Source organism: Geotrypetes seraphini, chromosome 7, assembly GCF_902459505.1.
Source record: "Geotrypetes seraphini chromosome 7, aGeoSer1.1, whole genome shotgun sequence".
NCBI classification, from domain to species: Eukaryota; Metazoa; Chordata; class Amphibia; order Gymnophiona; family Dermophiidae; genus Geotrypetes; species Geotrypetes seraphini.
The window spans coordinates 134,702,990-134,727,236 of NC_047090.1; the positions used below are offsets into that span (position 1 = coordinate 134,702,990).

General features: G+C 42.1%; 1 protein-coding gene across 5 annotated transcripts in view; it reads right to left on the reverse strand.

Moving 5' to 3' along the window:
* The window catches only part of NIN (ninein), a 263,739-nt gene that overhangs the window by 52,405 nt on the left and 187,087 nt on the right, over positions 1 to 24,247 (reverse strand). For all 5 annotated transcript variants that reach the window (XM_033951534.1, XM_033951532.1, XM_033951530.1 and 2 more), the window contains 4 exons: positions 23,765 to 23,878; positions 22,614 to 22,736; positions 21,984 to 22,097; positions 10,804 to 10,950 (listed from right to left, as the gene is read on the reverse strand). In XM_033951534.1, the coding sequence (XP_033807425.1) occupies positions 10,804 to 10,950; positions 21,984 to 22,097; positions 22,614 to 22,736; positions 23,765 to 23,878 (498 nt within the window). The remainder of the gene's footprint in view (positions 1 to 10,803; positions 10,951 to 21,983; positions 22,098 to 22,613; positions 22,737 to 23,764; positions 23,879 to 24,247) is intronic.

Here is a 24,247-nt window from a genome sequence, read left to right on the forward strand (position 1 = left end):
CATCTGTGCTACTAGACATTCCTGAGTGGGTGGTGGTAACAATAGATGCCAGTTTGTTGGGCTGGAGGGCTCCACTGTCTAGGTTGTGTAGCTCAGGGACAATGGTTGGAAGGAGAGGTGTCATGGGCAATCAACTAGTTGGAGATGGGGGCTATCTGGTTGGTACTTCTTTAGTTTCTTCCACTTCTGAAGGGAAAAGCTGTTCCAAGTGATGTCTAATGATAAAATAGTGGTGTATGTCAATAAGCAAGGAGACACAAGGAATGTGGCAGTAGACTGCGAGACTGTTGAGAGTTATTATCAATTGTCTCAAACTTTGTCACTACATCCCCATTTCCTATTCTTTTAGGAGACTTTAATCTCCATTTTGATGATAAATCTAACCCATATACTTCTGACTTTCTTACCCACACAAATGATCTCAACCTAATACCATTAAAAACTGGCATAACATATATAAAAGGTCATACACTAGACATGATTTTTGCCCCCGGGGAATTACTTGCTAATTTTTCTGAACCTGAAATTCTCAAAGTTCCTTGGTCCGACCATAGTCTTATCCAAACAACTCTAGAACTACACCCTCTTCAAGACTCCCCTAGGCCACCCAAAGTTATCAAGGTAAGAGACTTCCAAAATATTGATGATTCGCTTATCATTTCACCAATACTTGATCTAGATAGATTTAAATCTTTAACAATAAATGACCAATTACTTACTTGGAATAATACTTGTCAATCTCTTTTAGATAAAATAGCTCCAATAACAATTCAAATTATCTCCCCTAAAAAGCAAAAAAACCCTTGGTATAAGAAAACTGACATCATTCACATACCCACCACTCAAGGGTACTCACCGCAAAAAGCTTTATGATAGCCTCCTGGCAACACATGCTGCAAAACTCGAACCTTCCATCACCAGATTGTTAACCACAACATCAGACCTCAAGACATTCCGTAAAGAAATCAAAACACTGCTGTTCAAAAAGCATATACAATCTACCTAACCTCCCTCACCCCATCCCCCAAGAAACCAAAACACTGCCGTCCAAAACATCTTCCGATGTTATTAAGTCTTTACTATCATTCTGTTATTAAGTCTCTATCCTCAAACTGTATTCTCTATTGTCATGTACCATCCTGGAAATGTCCAGTTCTCTTCTTATGTAATCCGCTTTGAACCGCAAGGTACAAGCGGAATAAAAATCACTAATGTAATGTAATGTAATAATTCTTCTCTTGCTTTACTAAAACGACAGTTACATTCAGCCGAACGCAAATGGCGCACCAAACCTACACAAAACAACCTGGATAATTATAAACAACATTCTCAACATTACCGTCAAATGATTAACAAGACAAAGAAAAAATATTACATTAAAAAAATTTCTATGACTAAGAATTCCTCATCACTTTTCAAAATGTTAAAACAGTTAACAATTTTCAAACATAAACCAGTTATTTCCACAGAAGACACTCCTTCTGCCAACTGTTTAGCAAATTTTTTTCACACTAAAATTACATCAATTAGAGCAAACATAACTAAAAAAGTTTCTACTTGTCTAGACAAGCATAGCACTAGTATATCCCTATCTAGCGCTATTACGGGTATCTCAGATGAAGATCAAAAAAGTTATATGTCATTACAAGCTACATGTTCTAACTTTATTCTTCCAACTCTAACTGAATTAAAACAGTTATTTCAATCTATAAAACTCAAAGGTTCTAAAACTGAATCCTTCCCTCCTTTCCTTCTTAAACGTTATTTTTCAATATTTGGCCCAGTTATTCTCCAAATTATTCATAAAAGTCTGTCTACTTCATCTCTCCCGACTGATTGGAAACACTCTGTTCTCCTTCCAATTATTAAGGATTCAAAAACCAGTCTTTGCGATTGCTCAAATTATCGTCCAATAGCGAGTCTTCCGTTTTTAGCCAAAATCACCGAAAAAGTAGTATTTCAGCAACAGTCAGATTTTATTGATAAAACTCAGGTTTTACATCCCAACCAATCAGGATTTCGTAAAAATCATTCAACAGAACATTCACTAGTAGGTCTTGTTACATCTATCCACTACTATCTAGATCAACACAAATCTGTCATTCTCATTTCCTTAGATTTAGCAGCAGCATTTGACACAATTGACCATCATTTATTACTCCACCGCCTTTCTTCCATCGGCCTAAAAGATCAAGTACTAGATTGGTTTCGATCTTATTTCACAGATAGATTCTCTACAGTGTACTTTAAAAATTCTTTTTCAAAACGTATCAAACAAACTATGGAGTTCCACAAGGGTCTATATTGTCTCCACTACTGTTTAACATCTATTTGGCCCCTCTCTTAACCCTTTGTCAATCCATTGGATTCACAGTATATGCTTACGCAGATGATTTCCAACTTTTGCATACCATTGATCCCACAAGTTCCCAGGACATATTTAATATTAACCAAAAGCTGGCAAAAATCCACGAGTGGTTGAATGTCAATCAGCTATCTCTAAGTATCAATAAAACCACTACTGTGCTTTTCTCAGGGAAAGAAGGGGTACAACTCAGTAACCCAATCATAATTGACAATATATCCCTTAATCAAACTACCAATACAAAAATATTGGGAGTCCTAATAGACAATAATCTCACATTCCGTGCACACATCAGTGCATTGGTCAAAAACTGTTTCTATAGGCTAAGAATGATTCGTTCACTCGTCCCCCTTCTTGATTCGTTTTCCCTTAATACTTTAATTCACTCCCTAGTAATATCAAAATTAGATTATTGTAATTCCTTATTAAAAGGGGCTTATCTAAAGGATATAAGGCGTCTTCAACTCATACAAAACACTGCAATAAAGATAATTTCAGGTTCAAAAAAATTTGACCACGTCACACCTCTACTTCAAAAAGCTCACTGGCTGCCAATATCATACAGGATTACATACAAAATAGCTCTTTTAGTCTTCAAGACAATAAAAACAAATACTCCAGCATTCATAGATAGGCTTCTGATTCCATATAGTTCGTCTAGAGTTCTTAGATCATCCTCTCAGTCTACTCTAAATGTTCCCTCTTTAAAAATTATCGGAACACGCCGTGCTTCTATTTTTTCGGTTACTGCCCCAACGATTTGGAACTCTCTTCCTTTATACTTAAGACTTGAACAGGATTTGCAAAAATTTAAGAAAAGTTTAAAGTGCCTTCTTTTTAAAGAAGCCTTTAACTGAAAGTTTACTTTCCCGGTAAAATCTTATTGTTTCCAACCCCCCTTAACTTCAGACTACCAAAATCCCTCCCTATTGACCTTTCTTCTGTCCCTAATTCTTTTCCTCATACCCCCTAATGTACTTCCCTTTTATGTACTTTTTCTTTAAAAATTGTATTTCTTCCCCTCTTTCCTACTGTTTCTAGTGGTTTTTAAAGTTGTTACCCTTGTATGTTTGGTTAATATACTATGTATAAGTGATTCTCGAAATCCTATTTTATCTTTTGTAAAACGCTTTGTAATTTGGAAAAGCGTTCAATCAAATAATATAAATAAACTTGAAACTTGAGTGACTGGGCAAAGTCTTTGGCTCTCGTTCACATAGACTCTCTCAGCCACTACACAATGGATCTGGAGAAAGTGGGACTAGATCCTGTACAATCTAAAGGTGGTGCAGCAAAACGCCAGGTACCATGACTTCTTCAGCTGCAGAAGAGGTGAGGGGCCCGTAGGGCTCATTGTGTTGGTTCAACCTCTTTATGTGTTCCTGCCATAACCATTGATTATTCAGGTGACCCAAAGGATTTCAACTCACCAGTTTTCAGTAATTTTGCTAGCCCCAGACTAGAAATTGCATACCTGGTATGCAGACTCAGTCAGACTCCTGATGGAGCTGTCCCTTTGCCTTTCCAGAAGTCTGAGACTCTTGGAGACTGGTCCTTTTGGAGAATCCAGATCTGTTTTTGGCTTACTGATTGGCTGATGAGGGGCTTCATCTGAATCAGGACTACATACCTTCAGTGACTGCTACTTTTCTGAAAGCAGAGAGATCCTTGATGTATATAGCTTATACATGTGTCCGGAGTTTGTTTGAGCACTGGTGTGAAGAGTGGCACTGCAGCATGGTGGGCTGATTTGCTGATCTTCTTGCAAGAGGGCTTGGATAAAGGTCTCACCCTCAATTCGCTTAAGGCTCAGGTCACAGCTCTGACTCCAAGGCAAGGTGGATGGTATGTTGGGGTTACAGCTCTTCAGAAGAGGTAGGAAATCAAACAAAGTATTTGGCAGCCTCACAGCAAGACCTCAATTTGGTGAGGAGGGCACCTTCTAAACTGCTGTTTGAGTCTCTGAAGAAGGCATCAGTATGTGATCTGTCCTTAAAAGTAACATAGAAACATAGAAGATGATGGCAGAAAAGGGCCATAGCCCATCAAGTCTGCCCACTCTATTGACCCACGCCCCCCCTGGCTTTACACCCTTAGAGACCCCACGTGAATATCCCATTCTCTCTTAAATTCTGACACGCTGTTGGCCTCGATCACCTGCAGAGGGAGTTCGTTCCATTGATCGATCACTCTTTCGGTGAAGAAATACTTTCTGGAATCATCATGAAATTTACCTCCCCTGATTTTCAGCAGATGCCCTCCGGTAGACGAGGGGCCTATAAGGTGGAAAATATCATCTTCCACCTCGATACGACCTGTGATATATTTAAACGTCTCAATCATGTCTTCTCTCTCTCTTTGTTCCTCAAGTGAGTACAGCTGCAATTTATTTAGCCTTTCTTCAAACGGGAGATCCTTGAGACCTGAAACCATCCTGGTGGCCATTTGCTGAACCGACTCAATTCTCAGCACATCTTTCCAGTAGTGTGGTCTCCAGAATTGAACACAATACTCCAAATGAGGTCTCACCATGGATTTGTACAACGGCATTAAGACTTCAGGTCTCCTGCTGACAAAACCTCTACGGATACAACCCATCATTTGCCTTGCCTTGGAAGAAGCCTTTTCCACTTGATTGGCAGATTTCAAGTCATCACTAATGATTACTCCTAAATCGCGTTCTGCCGTGGTTCTAGCTAAGATCTCACCATTTAGTGAGTAAGATCTGCACGGATTTCTTTTACCCAGGTGCATTACTTTACATTTTTTAGCATTGAAGCTTAGCTGCCAAGTCGTTGACCATTGTTCCAATAGTAGTAGGTCCTGCTTCATACTGTCATGCAAAGTGCTTTTACCTACTATGTTACATAGTTTTGTGTCGTCGGCGAACAATGATATTTTTCCTCTTAGCCCTTGGGTCATATCTCCTATGAATAAGTTGAATAGAATCGGGCCTAAGATCGAGCCTTGTGGCACTCCACTGATCACATCCGACATTTTGGATGAGATACCATTTACCACCACTCTCTGAAGTCTACCGCTCAGCCAATCCTCAACCCATGCAGTTATTGTTTCTCCTAATCCCAGGATTTTCAGCTTGTTCACTAACCTGCGGTGCGGGACGCTATCAAAAGCCTTACTGAAGTCCAAATACACTATGTCCAGGGACTCCCCGGCATCCAGTTGACTTGTTACCCAGTCAAAGAAGCCAATCAGATTTGATTGGCAGGACCTGCCCTTGGTAAATCCGTGTTGGTGGGGATCACGTAGATTTTCCTCGTCCAGGATTGTGTCAAGTTTGTTTGATCAGTGTTTCCATGAGTTTGCTCACTATGGATGTGAGACTCACTGGTCTGTAATTTGCCGTCTCTGTCCCTTTTTGTGGAGTGGAATAACGTTGGCTGCTTTCCAGTCCGAGGGGACTCTTCCCATGCGTAGGGAAAGATTGAAGAGCTCGGATAATGGTTTCGCCAGGACTTCACTCAACTCTCTGAGCACACTGGGGTGTAAGTTGTCTGGTCCCATGGCTTTGTTCACTTTGAGTCTTGAAAGTTCGCAATAGACGCTGCTGGACGTAAATTCGAAATCTTGAAATGGGTCTTTCTGGCTTTCCCTTGTCTTTAGCTGAGGACCGACTCCCGGTTCTTCACAGGTGAAGACTGAGCTGAAGTATTCATTAAGTAGTTCTGCCTTAGTGGAATCTGATTCTGCATATTTCCCGTCCGTTTGTCTAAGGCGTTCTATCCCATCTTTGTTTCTTTTCCTATCACTAATATACCTAAAGAAAGATTTATCCCCTTTCTTAATGTTCCGTGCTAGATTCTCTTCTACTCGGAGCTTGGCCTCTCTGACTGCTTTTTTGACAGCTTTAGACCTGTCCAGATAGTCTTCTTTCGCCTCCCGCTTTCCTAAGTGTTTGTAGGCAATAAACGCTTTTTTCTTCTCTTTGACGAGATCTGAAATTTCAGTACTGAACCACTGGGGTCTTTTGTTTCTCCGACTTTTGCTCACTGTTTTTATATATCGACTTGTTGCTTCATGCAGGGTGGATTTCATAGTTGATCACATAGCCTCAACATTGTTTGTTTTTGCTTGGTTGTGCAGCTCCCGATGGACAAACGCAACCATGCTGACGAAGTCTGTGCCTCTAAAGTTGAGGACCCTTGTTGCTGTGTTTGATCTAGGGAACCCTTTCTTGAGGTTAAGCCATACCATGTTATGCACTGGAGGCCAGCGTATCGCCCACCAAGACCTCCGAGACGCTGTCTCCGTTGGTGAGTACCAGGTCGGTAATCTGTTTAGTCCAGAGTGTCTTGGAGTTACAGGCACTCTTGCATTGGGATTCTTTTCTTGAGTATCTCAAAAATATCTCCCATTTGCAGGATTCAATTCAATTTGACAAAAGTGGTACCTCCATTTCATTTGAATTGCTCTTAGTCTCTCTTTCGGCATTTAGATCTGACAGGATAGAGGAAGCTAAGAGAGATCTCCGTAATCTAATTTGTAGGGCTTTGTTGAGTACCTGGAAGTCACCAACAGTTTCAGATCAGTTTATCTGTTTACATTGTTCAGCGGTCTATGCAAAGGGTAGGCAGCATCCAACTGAATTATTGCTCAATATATTAAAGCAGTAATTAAGGCTGTGTGCATTCTCAGTCTGAAAGTAGTTCTAGAAATGTTCTGGGCACATTCATCTACATTGCAGGCGGCTTCCTGAGTGGAGTACAGAGCGGTTTATCTGGAACGTATTTACAGGGACAGTGACATGGTTGTCACCGCATGTCTTTGATAACTACAGGATAGATATGTCAGCTAGAGAGGATAGTGCCATTGGTTGGATGGTGCTAGAACAGGTGGGCAACTCCGGTCCTCAAGGGCTGGAATCCAGTCGGGTTTTCAGGATTTCCCCAATGAATATGCATGAGATCTATTTGCATGCTCTGTTTTCAATGCATATTCATTGGAGAAATCCTGAAAACCCGACTGGATTCTGGCCCTCGAGGACCGGAGATGCCCACCCCTGTGTTAAAATGTACATGGTCTTCCTTCCACCCTGAGGGATAAAAGTTGGGTACATACCCCATTGGTCTGGTCTGCTATCCTTCAGTCCTGCTAGACCAATCCAGCATCCCTCTTGGGAAGATTGTGGCCCTAGTGTTCTGTCTATGCATTGTATCTTACATTTTTGGGAAAGGTGTGTTTCACTGATAGAACTGCTGCCTCTGCACCCAATGGTTGCGAGGTCAAACCCCAGTGCTGCTCCTTGTGACCCTGGGAAAGTCACTTAATCCTCCACTGCCCAGTAGCGTACGAAGAGGGGGGGGGGGGGGGGCGGTCCACTCCGGGTGCATGCCGCAAGGGGGTGCACAGCCGGCCACCCTTCCTATTCTGCCGCTGCTGCTTTCCTTAACCAGCAGCAGCGGCAGTAAACAGGGGTGTCCGCGGGTGCTCACTCGGCGGTTCTTCAGTTTCTGCCCGGCTCCCCTGCTCAAAGCCGCAGGTGTCAGCTCCTCGTGCGATCCATGGCTGCGTCGGAAGCGTTCCCTCTTCCTAGGTACACTCTTGTTGTGCGATATGTGGATTGTTACTAAAAATCATATTTTTGATATAGATGGGAGGGGTGTCAAAATATGATGGGTCCCAGGTGTCACATATGCTAGGTACGCCACTGCCCACCGCTTTGAATGTCAGGCAACTGGTGTTGGAACCGACAAGGGATCAGGCAATACTGGACCTGATACTTACCAATGGAGAAAGTGTCACAGAGGTCTCGGTGGGCGACACATTGGCCTCCAGTGACCACAACATGGTATGGTTCAATATCAGGAAAGGTTTCACTAAATCTACTACACTAACCAAAGTCCTCAAATTCAAGGACACAAATTTCAAAGAAATGGGAGACTTCGTTCACCAGGCGCTACAAAGCCAAGAAGAAACCGATAACGTGGAAGACATGTGGTCGACTTTGAAAGCAACCATACAAGAAGCAACAAACCGCTATGTAAAATCAGTAAGTAAACGGCGAAGGAACAATAAGCCACAGTGGTTTACTGCGGAGATCTCAGACCTGATCAAGGAGAAGAAAAAAGCATTCATCTCTTACAAACAATCAGGGAAGCAGGACTCTAGAGCAGACTACCTGGCCAAATCAAAAGCCGTCAAAACAGCAGTCAGGGAGGCTAAATTCCTCATGGAGGAGTCTCTAGCAAAGAACATCCAGAAGGGAGATAAATCCTTCTTCAGGTATATCAGTGATAGAAGAAAAAACTCAGGCGGGATTGTACGTCTTAGGAAACCAGACGGAGACTACGTGGAAAAGGATTCGGAAAAAGCCCAACTATTAAATGAATACTTCTGCTCAGTCTTCACCCGAGAAGCACCAGGGCTCGGCCCTCAGCTACAGACAAGGGTTGGCTCAGTTGACCCGTTTAGTAACTTTGAGTTTACGCCCAGCAGTGTCTACGGTGAGCTGTCAAAGCTCAAGGTTAACAAAGCAATGGGGCCGGACAACCTGCACCCCAGGGTGCTTAGGGAGCTGAGTGATGTCTTGGCGGAGCCACTGTCCGCGCTCTTCAACCTCTCCCTTAGTACAGGCAGCGTCCAGTTGGACTGGAGGACGGCTAACATCATTCCACTCCACAAGAAAGGCTCAAAGATGGAGACAGCAAACTACAGACCAGTGAGTCTAACATCGATAGTGAGCAAACTAATGGAAACTCTAATCAAACACCAATTAGATAAGATCCTGGATGAGGAGAATCTACGGGATCCCTGACAACATGGATTTACTAAGGGGAGATCCTGCCAATCCAACCTGATCAGCTTCTTTGACTGGGTAACGGGGAAGCTGGATATTGGGGAGTCCCTGGACATCGTGTACCTGGACTTTAGCAAAGCATTCGATATGTACCACACCGCAGGTTACTGAGCAAGATGAGTTCTATAGGATTAAGTAACACATTGACGAAATGGGTTGGGAGCTGGCTTGGAGGTAGGCTCCAAAGAGTGGTGGTGAACGGCACCCCCTCCGAAATGACGGAGGTGATTAGTGGAGTACCACAGGGCTCAGTCTTGGGCCCAATCCTATTCAACATCTTTATAAGAGACTTGGCAGAAGGGCTTCGAGGTAAAATAACATTATTCGCCGATGACGCCAAACTGAGTAATGTAGTGGGCAAATGCACAACAGACGAAGATTCAGTGCCCGACAACATGATGCACGACCTACTCCTACTGGAGCGATGGTCTAGGACATGGCAACTCAACTTCAATGCCAAAAAATGCAAAGTTATGCACCTGGGCAGCCAGAATCCATGCAAGTCTTATACCCTTAATGGCGAGATCCTAGCAAAAACGGTAGCAGAACGAGACTTGGGGGTAATCGTCAGTGAGAACATGAAGTCTGCCAATCAAGTGGAGCAGGCTTCGTCCAAGGCAAGACAAATCATGGGCTGCATACGAAGTGGTTTCGTCAGTCGTAAGGCGGAAGTCATTATGCCATTGTATAGATCCATGGTGAGGCCCCACCTGGAATACTGTGTGCAATTCTGGAGGCCGCATTATCGCAAGGATGTGCTGAGACTGGAGTCGGTGCAAAGAATGGCCACCCGGATGGTCTCGGGACTCAAGGATCTACCATATGAAAAACGGCTTGACAAATTACAGCTATACTCGCTCGAGGAGCGCAGAGAGAGGGGGGACATGATCGAGACGTTTAAGTATCTTACGGGCCGCATCGAGGCGGAGGAAGATATCTTCTTTTTCAAGGGTCCCACGACAACAAGAGGGCATCCGTTGAAAATCAGGGGCGGTAAACTACGAGGTGACACCAGGAAATTCTTTTTCACTGAAAGAGTGGTTGATCGCTGGAATAGTCTTCCACTACAGGTGATTGAGGCCAGCAGCGTGCCTGATTTTAAGGCCAAATGGGATCGGCACATGGGATCTATTCACAGGGCAAAGGTAGGGGAGGGACATTAAGGTGGGCAGACTAGATGGGCCGTGGGCCCTTATCTGCCATCTATTTCTATGTTTCTATGTTTGAATGCCAAAGCCATTAAAAGTTCCCAATTAGCTTTCCCTTTCCCTTAGTAAGTACTGTATATATAAGGGAGTTTTATATTTTGCAGAGTTCGCTAGCAGATCCCTAGTTTTTATTTATTACATATTTGCACAATGTTTGCCTGGGTAGTTTTGGCTTTGGCACCGAGTTGTTCCAGGTTGCACCACTCCTTATGACAATGTCACCACAGGAATGTTCAAACACTACCTTCATCATGTGCAAGCAGGGGGATACAACTCACTGGAAATGGTTTAGAATAATTCTGTTGACATTCTGTCTTCATTGTTATATGATGGTTATGTGTTGCCTTTCACATTAAAATTGTATACAAATATAATGAAGCAGCTAGTCCAAAAAGAAAATTAATCTAAATTACCTTATCCTTAGTACTCTGTAAATGTTTGTGCAGTGACATCACTTCCAGTTTAAGAGTTTCCTTCTCCTGCTGGGTCACACGAAGGTCAGATTTCATACGTGACATTTGGAGGTTAACACTCTGTAGTGTTTCTTCTAGACTCCGAGTCTGAAAGACAGGACATATACAGTATGAATAATGATATTCGGGAAACCTGCTTTTTTCACCGATGGCTGGCTGGAATTCTTTCCCAGTAAACTTAAGTGCCCTAGACTTTATGCAACCTCCCCCTTTCCTCATTAACATTTAGGTCCCCTTACCCTCCAACAATCTCGATCACCCCAACACTGTTCCTCCCAGAGCTACTTGACAATTGACCACCTTCCCTGCTGGTATAAGTACTTCCCTCTTGTTTCTTTCAGTTTAGATGTTTTGCTTTGATTGCAGAAGATCTTTGATGCCCTCCAGAAGTTGCTGCCTTTGGAGATTCCTAAGTCTTACCTAATGGTTAGGCTAACCCTGAACTTTGCACAAGCACTTCACTTCTATCTATCTAACATGCTTGCTTTCGAGGCTTTACTTAACAAGGGACACATTAGCAAACCTGCTCCATATGAAACCTGTTTGGTTATATTTGTACTTAAATATATACAGTGCTTTATAAATTCTTTACACCCTTGCAGTTTTCACACCCTGTGTCTAAAAATACAACTGAAAATACATTAGGGTAGACATTTCATTCATTTAGACAACATTCTACACTTTCAGTATGAAAGAACACTACAGAAATATTCTTTTTTTTTTAAATATCTTTATTCCTTTTTACATTATACAAACAAGTGTACAATAAATCAAGTCATACTATACATTCTTCACTTGAAACTTTACAAACATCTTATACCATAAATTACCTCCCCTCCCTCCCTTTCCAAATATTTTTGTAACTACTCATCCTAATGTCATAAAACCCACCCATCCACCCTCCCACCCTATACATACTAAATGGGGATAAATTCATTTATTTATTATAGAAATCAATTAATGGTCCCCACAAATCTTTAAATTTCTTATAATATCCTCTCTTAATCGCCAATGTTTTTTCCATTTCATACACATGACACACCGAACTCCACCAGAAACAGTAATTCAACCCCCTGTAGTCTTTCCAATTGTATGTTATTTGTTGGATGGCAACTCCTGTTAAAATCATTAACAGCTTATTATTATTCGAGGAGATTTGACTTTTGGCCCTCATAGACATCCCAAACAAAACTGTGTCATATGACAGGGCCACATGATTCTCTAACATACAATTTATTTGTCCCCAGATCAATTTCCAAAAATTATTAATAAGAGGACAATAAAATAATAAATGATCTAGGGTTCCAGCCTCAAGATGACAATGCCAACATCTATTAGACTTAGAGCAATCCAATTTTTGTAAACGAACAGGGGTCCAGAGTGCTCTATGCAACAGGAAAAACCATGTTTGCCTCATAGACGCAGACAATGTACATCTTATCCTCCAAGACCAAATACGTGGCCATTGAGATGCATTAATTTTATGCTTAATCTCAATGCTCCAAATATCTCTAAGTACAGTCCTTGGTTTTTTATTTAAATAGCCAGATAATGTTTTATAGCACTGCGCGGCCTGGTGACCCAGAAAATCTGCCTGGAAGCATAAGAATTCTAGAGTAAAATGAGTATTTAAAGACTTCCATTCAGGGAACCCTGCCTGAATGGCCTGCTTCAATTGCAACCATTTATAACTTTGTTTTTTATCAAGACCAAATTTATGTTGCAATTGTGAAAACTCCAGCAGCTTACCATCATTAATAACATCATTTAAAGTACGTATTCCTGCCTCAATCCAATCCTTCCAGACAATCATAAAACCGCCTATTCGTATCTTGGAGTTCAGCCATATGTTTTGACAAGTAGATTTTTGAATAGTAATAGGAGTTAAATTGTTAACATATTTTAATGTTGTCCATGTGTCCATTAATATCCTATTGGTTTTCCTTATTCTAGGCATTTTAATGCTAAGCAGATGACGAAGCCTGATAGGAGACATGAGCTGCCACTCCAACCATAACCAATCTGGAAGCTTCTCCATGAGTTCTGGGAGGACCCAATACATACCTTGGCGCAAGATATAGGATTGATGAAACCTATAAAAATTTGGAAAATTTAGCCCTCCCTCCTCAATTGGTTTTTGTAAAGTCACTAGAGCAATTCTTACAGCTTTACCCAGCCAAATAAATTTACTAAGAATATTGTTTAATTTTTTATAAAAAGACCCCTGAAAAAAAACTGGTATCATTCCCATTTGATAGCAAACCACAGGCAATATCATCATTTTGACAGTTTGAACTCTTCCCCACCAAGATAATTGTAAAGGATTCCATTGCTCACATAACTCTGTTACTTTTTGCAATAAACTTTTTTCATTCATTATAATTATCTCATCAAGTGTATTTTTTATCCATATACCTAAGTATTTTATTCCTTCTTCTTTCCATATAAAAAGGAACGAATCAAATAATCCTTTTGTGCAATGCACATTTAAAGGAAGAACTTCTGATTTAGTCCAATTTATTTTATATCCTGAAAACTTTCCAAATTTTTCTATCAAATCCAATAAATTTGGAATGGTTGTTTCAGGATTCCTCAAATGAAGTAATATATCATCCGCATATGCAGAAACTTTATATTCTTTATCCTTATGCGGTATACCCTGTATCTCCTCTTCCTGTTGAATAGCTAGTAATAAGGGTTCAAGCACTATATCAAAAAGTAAAGGAGATAGAGGACATCCCTGTCTACCGTATTTTCGCGGATATAACGCGCACCTGTGTAAAACGCGCACAGGGGTATAGCGCGCAGAAATCACGATGATATGTACCAAAACTTTTCTATACCGCGCTCAGGCATATAACGCGCATGATGCCCGACGCTCCTTTCGCCCGCCCTGACTTTCCGTGCGCTGTCCCGACTCTCCGTTCACCCCCTGACTTCCGTGCACTGTCCCCCCTTGAAGTCCTGTCCCCCCTTGAAGGTCTGTCCCCATCCTGAAAGCCTGATGCCCCCCCCCGACGTCCGATACATCCCCCCCCCCGGCAGGACCACTTGCACCCTCACCCCGAAGGACCGCCGACTCCCCAACAATATCGGGCCAGGAGGGAGCCCAAACCCTCCTGGCCACGGCGACCCCCTAACCCCACCCCGCACTACATTACGGGCAGGAGGGATCCCAGGCCCTCCTGCCCTCGACGCAAACCCCCTCCCCCCAACGACCGCCCCCCCCCCAAGAACCTCCGCCCGTCCCCCAGACGACCCGCGACCCCCCTGGCCGACCCCCACGACACCCCCACCCGCCTTCCCCGTACCTTTGTGTAGTTGGGCCAGAAGGGAGCCCAAACCCTCCTGGCCACGGCGACCCCCTAACCCCACCCCGCACTACATTACGGGCAGGAGGGATCCCAGGCCCTCCTGCCCTCGACGCAAACCCCCCTCCCCCCCCAACGACCGCCCCCCCCCCAAGAACCTCCGCCCGTCCCCCAGCCGACCCGCGACCCCCCTGGCCGACCCCCACGACCCCCCCACCCCCCTTCCCCGTACCTTTGGAAGTTGGCCGGACAGACGGGAGCCAAACCCGCCTGTCCGGCAGGCAGCCAACGAAGGAATGAGGCCGGATTGGCCCATCCGTCCTAAAGCTCCGCCTACTGGTGGGGCCTAAGGCGCGTGGGCCAATCAGAATAGGCCCTGGAGCCTTAGGTCCCACCTGGGGGCGCGGCCTGAGGCACATGGGCCAAACCCGACCATGTGTCTCAGGCCGCGCCCCCAGGTGGGACCTAAGGCTCCAGGGCCTATTCTGATTGGCCCACGCGCCTTAGGCCCCACCAGTAGGCGGAGCTTTAGGACGGATGGGCCAATCCGGCCTCATTCCTTCGTTGGCTGCCTGCCGGACAGGCGGGTTTGGCTCCCGTCTGTCCGGCCAACTTCCAAAGGTACGGGGAAGGGGGGTGGGGGGGTCGTGGGGGGTCGGCCAGGGGGGACGCGGGTCGGCTGGGGGGGCGGTCGGAGGTTCTTGGGGGGGGGGGGGTCGTTGGAGGGAGGGGGGTTTGCGTCGAGGGCAGGAGGGCCTGGGATCCCTCCTGCCCGTAATGTAGTGCGGGGTGGGGTTAGGGGGTCGCCGTGGCCAGGAGGGTTTGGGCTCCCTTCTGGCCCAACTACACAAAGGTACGGGGAAGGCGGGTGGGGGTGTCGTGGGGGTCGGCCAGGGGGGTCGCGGGTCGGCTGGGGGACGGGCGGAGGTTCTTGGGGGGGGCGGTCGTAGGGGGGAGGGGGTTTGCGTCGAGGGCAGGAGGGCCTGGGATCCCTCCTGCCCGTAATGTAGTGCGGGGTGGGGGTAGGGGGTCGCCGTGGCCAGGAGGGTTTGGGCTCCCTCCTGGCCCGATATTGTCGGGAAGTCGGCGGTCCTTCGGGGGGGGGGGGGATGTATCGGACGTCGGGGAGTCGGCCGGGCAAGAGGGCTTGGGCTCCCTCTTGCTCCGATCGTGGATGCGGGTGCGGGTGGGAGCGCGTGCGAGCGGTCGTTCGGGGTGGGGGTGCGAGCGGTCCTGCTGGGGGGGTGAATCGGGCGTCGGGCGGGGTGGGAAGGGAACTATGTTTAAAAACTTTTCTATACCGCGCTCAGGCATATAACGCGCGAGGGGTATGCGCGGTAGGTAAAATCGCGTATAACGCGCGCGTTATATCCGCGAAAATACGGTAACTCCCCTTTGCAATTTAAAACAATCAGTAAAATTATTATTGATATATAATCTAGCAACAGGAGAGCTATACAGTGTTTTAATCATTTGTATAAATCCCGAACCAATACCAAACCATTCCATGGCCTGATACATAAATGTCCATTCCACCCAATCAAAAGCTTTCTCTGCATTTAGAGACACAGAAAAAGCCGGATCTCCAATTTCTTTTGTTAAATATAACATTTGCAATGCCAATCTGGTATTATTAGAAGAGTGTCTCTGAGCAACAAACCCTGTTTGATGCATACCAATTACGTGAGGAAGACCTTTTGCCAAACGTATAGCCAAAAGTTTGGCTAATAATTTACCATCCACATTTATCAAAGAAATAGGCCTGTAATTTGAAACCAGCATGGGATCTTTATTTGGCTTCGGCAAAACAATAGTTAATGATTCTGCCATAGTGCCTGTTATTCAACCTTTCTTTAGTTGATCCAACTGCAGTCCTTCCTTCAGAATCCCATTAACTTTTTTAAACATATGAATTTCTCAAACAAAAATAAAACATTACAACCAAGAAAGTAAATACTTTCATCCAGATCTCCTCTTAAGTAGCCATTGGTGATTCACACTGCTCCAGAAACTCTTTAAGTTTTGCTGCAGATTCAAAATTCAAAGTTTTATTCTTATAAGTGACCCGCATAATTGCCGGGTATATGAGACCATATTTAGCTCCCAGACTTCTCAGCTGTGGTCTCAGGTCCAATAACTGCTTCCTCTTTTGTGCCGTTGCTCTAGCAAAGTCAGGAACGATGTAAATCTTAGAGTCCTGACATTTTAAATTTTTATTATCTTTGGCCAATTTAATTATTTCAGCTACCTGCTGATATCTCAGTAGCTTAAAAATCAGTGGACATGGTCCTTTCTGGCTGCTTGTCAATCTCGTTGGGACCCTGTGCACGCGTTCGATTTCCAACGGAAATTTATTTTTTATCGGGAGCACCTTTGGCAAAAAATTGAGCAAAAATCCAATCGGAACCGACTGTTCAATTCCCTCTGGGATCCCAAGCACCCTATAATTGCTCCTTCGTTCCCTATTAGATAAATCTTCCAGCTCCCTTTTCAGCGCTTCAATTTCTTTACTGTGTTCCTTATGCTGTACACTTTCCTCCTCACACTTTTCCACTCTTTTCTCTATTTGGTCCACTTTCAATTCCATCACTTGCAGTTTATTTGACAAACACACCATCTCTTCCTTTACTTCTTTTATACTTTTAGCACATTCTAAAACTATTTCTTTTACCGCCTGGATTTCCTTCATTATGTCTTTATTTTCTACATCCTCCGGCGGCAACGGAACTGACAGCAGGGAAGCCATATCAAGTTTTGACCGCTTCACACTTCCTGAGCCGCTTCCCCTGTCAAATTTTTATTTTGCTTACCCGAAGCCATAATCAATCTCCAATTCACTTTTCAGAGCAAAATTTGAAATTTTTCCTGACTATATTATCTGTCAGTTAGCTTGCCTTCACAGAGCTACTCCATTACCCAGCCATCTTCGTCTGCTCCAAAGCCACGCCCCTCCAGAAATATTCTATAATTAAGAAACCAAAAAATGTGATTGTTTAAGTCTTAGACAAATTACTGGAGGAATAAAGATATATTCTGTGATGACAATCTATAATGGTTTCATTGATCACAGCTCTTATACAAAAATACTAAATAATAAATAAATTTAAATTAAATGTGAAGTGCTCAGACCTTATAACCAGTGTTTTAAGTGTTATCACCAAAACGAGGTTAACAAAGGGACCATCATTGCCTTCACTGTCCCTCGACCACCTGAATAATATTATCCACAATCTCAGTGTGAGTAGATTGATATAAATGATGTACTTATCTCTGACAGATGGTAATCGGTGGTGTTAATCCTCGTTCAAACAAACGTAACCAAAGTGATGTGCTTTTAAAAGGTTTTGTTTCTCTATGTGTGCCTTTTACTTCATAGTCCCAGTCCCCCCGACCCAGGTTTCGTATCTTCGTCAGGGAGGGACATTGATACTAGAGAAAATAAATTAAAACAATAAACAACTTAATTAACTCAACTAACGTTAATTGATCTGAAATAGAATCTTAAAGATTACTAGTAATCTTACAATAAAGAATATTATGTAAATATTACAAAAATAGTATCAGTAAATCTACATACCAAATGTTGGCTCACTGTAACTAGACCAGACCGCAAAGGAGGGCAAGCTAATCACCAGAGACCAACGCTCTACTTTTATAGGCTAAAGAACCGGAACTTATTGAATTAAGCCCTGCCGGAAATGAGATCAAACAGAAAATGACAAGACACTCTCCGTTGTGTTATAATAGTAGCCAGTCAATCTCTGAATTTAGTCCATCAGGGGTAAGGGTGTGCCAATTATAGATGAACCGCTGTTCCTTTTGAATAAGTAATTTAGAGAGGTCTCCTTGAAAATGTTCAATGTGTAATAACACCGTATATTGAAGATCCTCAAGTGTATGTGCTTCGCTCAGCCAATGGGGAACTAAAGGGGCGGTGATGCGTTTGGTGCGTATGCTGCTCAAATGCTCGATAATACGAGTCTTAATTTTACGGGTGGTCTGCCCAATATATATTTTTAAACAAGGGCATTGTATATAGTAAACGACTCCTTTGGAGTCACATGAAGTATCAGTATTTAATATAAACCTACGACCACCCGAAAAAGGAATTGTTAATTGAGCAACATTCATAACGTGCTTACATACCTTACATTTACCACACGGTTTATGAGATTTCTTCTGTGCAGTAGAAATGTCAAAATTCTTATGTTTTAATTTTTCACCCAAATTAGGCCCTCTTGAAAATGCGAATTTAGGTTTCTGAGTAAGCGAAGGATGACTTTGAAGTATTGACCAGTGTTTTAAAACAATATGCTTAATCGCATTACTACTGCCAGTGTAAGGCATCACACATACCGTGTCCGTCTTTGACTGATCTCTATTAGTTGGTAACATCAGCCAAGGACGGTGGCAGTTTTTTGCCCTCTTCCAAGCTCTTCTTATTATTTTCCCAGGGTACCCACGTTGCTTAAATTTCTCATATAGCGCTGTCGCTTGTTTGTTGAAGTCATCTTCATTTGAACAAATTCTTCTTAAGCGTAAGAATTGGCCCACGGGTATGCCATTTCTTAAGGCTCTTGGGTGGAAACTTCCATATTGTAACAAAGAATTTCTATCAGACGGTTTTTTGTATAGGGAGGTAAGAATTTGACCATCTTGTTTATAAACCATGATATCCAAAAAAGATATCTGATGTTGATTATATTGATATGTAAAAGAAATATTCGGATCTTTGTGATTAATATCTTCTAGAAAACTATTTAATTCATCAATATTACCTCCCCATACAAAAAACACGTCATCTACAAATCTTTTCCAACAGGAGACATGCTTGAAAAATGGGGACTTGTAAACAAACATTTCCTCAAACTGTGTCATATATAAACAGGCTAACGTGGGAGCCACTGTAGCTCCCATAGCAACTCCTGTTGTTTGATGATATATCAGATTCTCAAACTTGAAATAATTATTACCGATAACGGTGGTTGCTAATTTCTTCAACATAATTCTTTTCCCATCAGATATATCTAATTTGAGTAAAAATGATTCTGCTAATGTAACAGCCGCCTGTTGTGGTATATTCGTGTATAAGGCCACGACATCGGCTGTTACTAGAGAAAAATATTAGCTTGCCCTCCTTTGCGGTCTGGTCTAGTTACAGTGAGCCAACATTTGGTATGTAGATTTACTGATACTATTTTTGTAATATTTACATAATATTCTTTATTGTAAGATTACTAGTAATCTTTAAGATTCTATTTCAGATCAATTAACGTTAGTTGAGTTAATTAAGTTGTTTATTGTTTTAATTTATTTTCTCTAGTATCAATGTCCCTCCCTGACGAAGATACGAAACCTGGGTCGGGGGGACTGGGACTATGAAGTAAAAGGCACACATAGAGAAACAAAACCTTTTAAAAGCACATCACTTTGGTTACGTTTGTTTGAACGAGGATTAACACCACCGATTACCATCTGTCAGAGATAAGTACATCATTTATATCAATCTACTCACACTGAGATTGTGGATAATATTATTCAGGTGGTCGAGGGACAGTGAAGGCAATGATGGTCCCTTTGTTAACCTCGTTTTGGTGATAACACTTAAAACACTGGTTATAAGGTCTGAGCACTTCACATTTAATTTAAATTTATTTATTATTTAGTATTTTTGTATAAGAGCTGTGATCAATGAAACCATTGTTTAAGTCTTTACACCTTCTTGACTCTACTTAGTAGAAGCCACTTTTACAGCAGTAACAGCTAAGGGCCATTTAGGATAAGAGTCTACCAGCTTTACAGAGTGGGCTAGTGCAGGTCATTCCAATTTTTCTTGGCAGTAGAACTCTAGCTCTTTCAGGTTGGCTGTGGATTGCAGTCATCAAGTCTTGGCATTGATTTTCTATTAGATTCAGGTCTGGAGGCGACTGGATCACCCGAGACATTTGCTTTTTTTTCTTGCTGAGCTCCTTTACTACTCTTTTTGCTTTAGGCTTAGCATTTCTCTTGCAGAAAGGGGAATAGTCTTCCTAGTCAGATGCCCATGGTAGACTGGAATAGGATTTCTTCTATGACCTTCCTTGAACTTTGCACTACCCATCTTTTCCTCAATCTTCACATTCTCTCTGCTTCAAACTTTCCAACATTTAAGAGTCTTTTTATATATTGTGTATATTTATTTTGTGAACCATCTAGAGTTTAGGATTATGTGGAATATCAAATTTTTAAAATAAAATAAAGCTGCTATGACCATGCTCTACAGTACACAGCATGTATCACTGAGCAAAGAGACCAGAGAGGTACATTTTGGTTTCAGTCTACAAATCCTCCTATGAATATACAGTGTTTTGCTTTTGTATTTGGTTTTGCAAATACTATGTAGCACCACATATACTTTTCTTTTGCAGCAGCATCCTTTTCACCATGCCCCCATATTGCAGGCTGTTATTTGAGAAGTAATCTTGAAAATGCTGAATAGTTAATATTTTCTTCCTCTGTTTCTTCCCCCTCTTTTTTTTTTTAAGTAATCTTAGACCTCAAAGTGGCTTCTTCAGCAGTTTCCTTAACTCATGGCTACTGACTTTGGGGGAATGGTATTGACAAGGTGGCGTGATACTGATAGACCAATAGTGTTTCAAGAACTAGTCAAATGCACAGACATTTTCTTATAGCCTTCCACTACTCTGTACCTTTGAATAAAATTTTATTATTTTTAACAGCTCAGTGTTTGGAATGTTTAGACCTTTGCTTCAAATTTACTTCATACAACAGAAACAGTTTGATTCTTCATCCAAAAGTATTCTAAATCAGATCAACTGCTACGATTGGACACAGATGGGCTTTATTTAATGTATTATAGGGTGTGGTAGCATGAATGAGGGTAGGCCTGGAACGGGACAAATTGGAGCCGCACAGCAGGTAAGGTAGGGGTCCTGTGGAATTTGCCACAGCATGCAACATACACTGCTAGGCTCTGGTCTAGCATCTCAGAGTTACCAGTATAATTGCTAGCAGTTCACCTAAACCATCATCTAGCTGGGTCAAAGATTATCAGGTTGCAAAGATCCAAGTCAAACGGCCTAAATGACCGTTGCTTTTGCAGTTCATATACAGGTGGTGGATATATATACAAGTTGGGCACTGCTGCTTCACTCTGGGCCTCCTAACCTAGCTGTTCCCTGAGCTTTTATACTTCCTAGTTCTTTCTCTCCTGGCTCCACATGTTCCATATCACTTCCCCCTTGGGTGGGAATATGGATCTTAAGGTGTTTCTGACACTGTGAGTCCTTATCCTTAAGGGGATATGGTAGCGTCTTATGGACTCTCTTACAGGGTCTTAATGCAGTTTTTATTTTGGAACCAGAGTTAATTTGGGTTAGGGTGTGAAGATTTATGAAATCTATACTTTTTGTTTCTCATTCCTAATTATCTTTTTGATATTTGTATAATTGCTTTCACTTTGGGAAAAGTGTGTGTAATGTATGTTTTATAGATCAGTGAAAAACTTCTACTTCAATGTATTGTGATTTTTATTTTTTAAAAAGCAAAATGTGAAAATGTATAAGGGTCTGAAGACTTAAGGCATTGTATATATACGTGTGCACTTTTAAAATACTGACACAGGCTAGCAAAAGACATCAAAATATCAAGTGGCAAAATACACATTTCCTCACCATTCTGTGTTGGGGTTAGACTACCGATAGCCCTGAATAAGCATTCTAGTTTCAACAGGATGCTCTGTGCCAGAAGACTTCCACATCAAAATACGTCCAACAAGAAATTTAAACAAGCATCCAGAAAAATACATACCTTTTCTTGTGAGCCCGCAAGCTGATTTTTAAGTGTCTGGCATTGCTGCTCCAAGGCCTTATGTTCTTGCTGCAGGCTAGACATTACATTTTCTAACAAACATACTTTAGCAGCCTGAAATGAAGATATACAGAATAAAGTTTATAAAGTTACTTAAAAGTACACAGATAGTATAGAAAGACCCTTAAAATCGAAAAGTTAAGATGACAAAAAAAGGTCTGGGTGGAAACGGGGTAATCATCTGGCCTTATGGCATGGAAAACTCTAGAAAAAAATAAGGCACACTCACTTTATACATTTTAAGAACAACTAGTAGGTTAAAGCTCAGTCAGGAGAAAAGTTTGGTTCCTGTTTACCACTGACTGTGACTTTGGCCAAGCCACTATCTTCCTATGTATCTGTGGGAAGGTGTGGCTCACTGGTCGAACTGCTGCCTCTGCACCCAGAGGTTGCAAGATCAAACCCCAGTGCTGCTCCTGGTGACCCTGGGCAAGTTACTTAATCCCCCATTGCCCCAGGTACATTAGATAGAGTGTGAGCCCACCAGGACAGAGAGAGAAAAATGCTCAAGTGCCTGAATGTAAACCACTTAGGCTGTGTTATTTTAATACTTAAATTAAAAAATAATACCTTATCTACACATCTATTTAGTTCTTCATTCAGAGCTTCTTTTTCTTTTAGCAGCTTTTCATTGCTACTTATTATGCAGGAAATTTGTTCTTGGCGGTCACAGAGTTCAGGACATTTTAACATCTGTGAAGAAAGCCATGAAAAAGTCAACAATCATCCTAGAAAGAAGGCTGTTTTATGGAATTTGCCTTTTTATTACAGATGTTTCCATAGACATTTGCTGTTATGTAAACTGTTCAGGTTTACTGAGGTGAGCCATACCCCCAGCTCTTGATATATGCTAAACAAATGAATGTTTTCTAAAGTAGGAAAATAAAATTTTAAAAAATGAAAGAAAACGTATAAAGATTTAGCAGTCTTCTTTCCATTAACGATTATTGGGTAGCTCAATGCTACAGACCATAAGAATAGCCATATAGTGTCAAGACCAGTGGTCCATCTAGTCCAGTATACTGCTTTCACAGTGGCCAATCCAGGCTTGACCCTTTTATTAAACAGCATTAAAAGTGGTCTTAGCATACCCTTACATGGGTGTTTCCTATGCGCTAAGGCCATTTTTACTGCTGGGGTGAAATAGCTGAATTTCCTATTTTATGTATTAATTACAATGCACTACTTTTGCCATTAGGGTGTGGTCATTAAAACAGATTAGCTTGCGTCAACGCAGATTAGTGAACAGCCCCTTCTTATTTTTTGGTGAGTGGGTGGTGCATGCACATCCTGATATTACTATGGAATGTCTTAGTGTGCCTTGTGGTACCCCATTTTTTTTTGCTGTGGTAAGCACCAAATCACGCCTCTAATGCTGCAGATAAAGTAAAGGTCACTAGTATACAAAGGATGCATTCTAGAATTTATAGAAACATAGAAACATGATGGCAGATAAAGCTATAAGAGTGAAAAAAGTAAACTGTACCTACAGATCCTGCCTACCATCTAGATATTCACCTATGTGTGGTGACTAATGGATGAGGATTACAGACTGCTAGACCACCACAGGAAATAAATGGTAAGTTTATATTAGGAAGAAATGGAAAAGCAGCCAAGAGTCTTATCATGAAAATTAAACAAAGATGTCACAATCTTCTTTTCCATCCTAGCAGCACTTGAAATTTTCCTGTTGATTCCATCCTGAGATCCTGGATTCTCACCCGTTTTGTTTCATCTAGTTCCTGTTTGAAAAGGAGGTTCTCCTGCTCGACCACATGCTTTTGGACTTTTACTTTGGACAGTTCCATCTCCAGAGAAGATACCAATGTTGAGGACTATGGGGAGAAATGTAAAACAAAAGCAGCATTCAAACAGCTGAATGTACAAAATCTTACAACTTTACTTGCAAAGCCTTTCAAACCAGGCAACATTTAAAAAACTATGGTTGCAGTTCTATAAGTGGGTGCCTCCTTTTAGACAGAAAGTACTTATTCTATAATGGCATCCAGGCACCCAGGTTGTGTTATAAAGAAAGGCAAAGCAGATGGGATTTCTGTGGTTACAAAGCGGTTTACATATTATTTACAGGTACTTATTTTGTACCTGGGACAACGGAGGGTCAAGTAATTTGCCCGGAGTCTCACAGAGCTGCAATGGGACTTGAACCCAGTTTTCCTGGTTCTCAGGCTACACTAGCCACTACT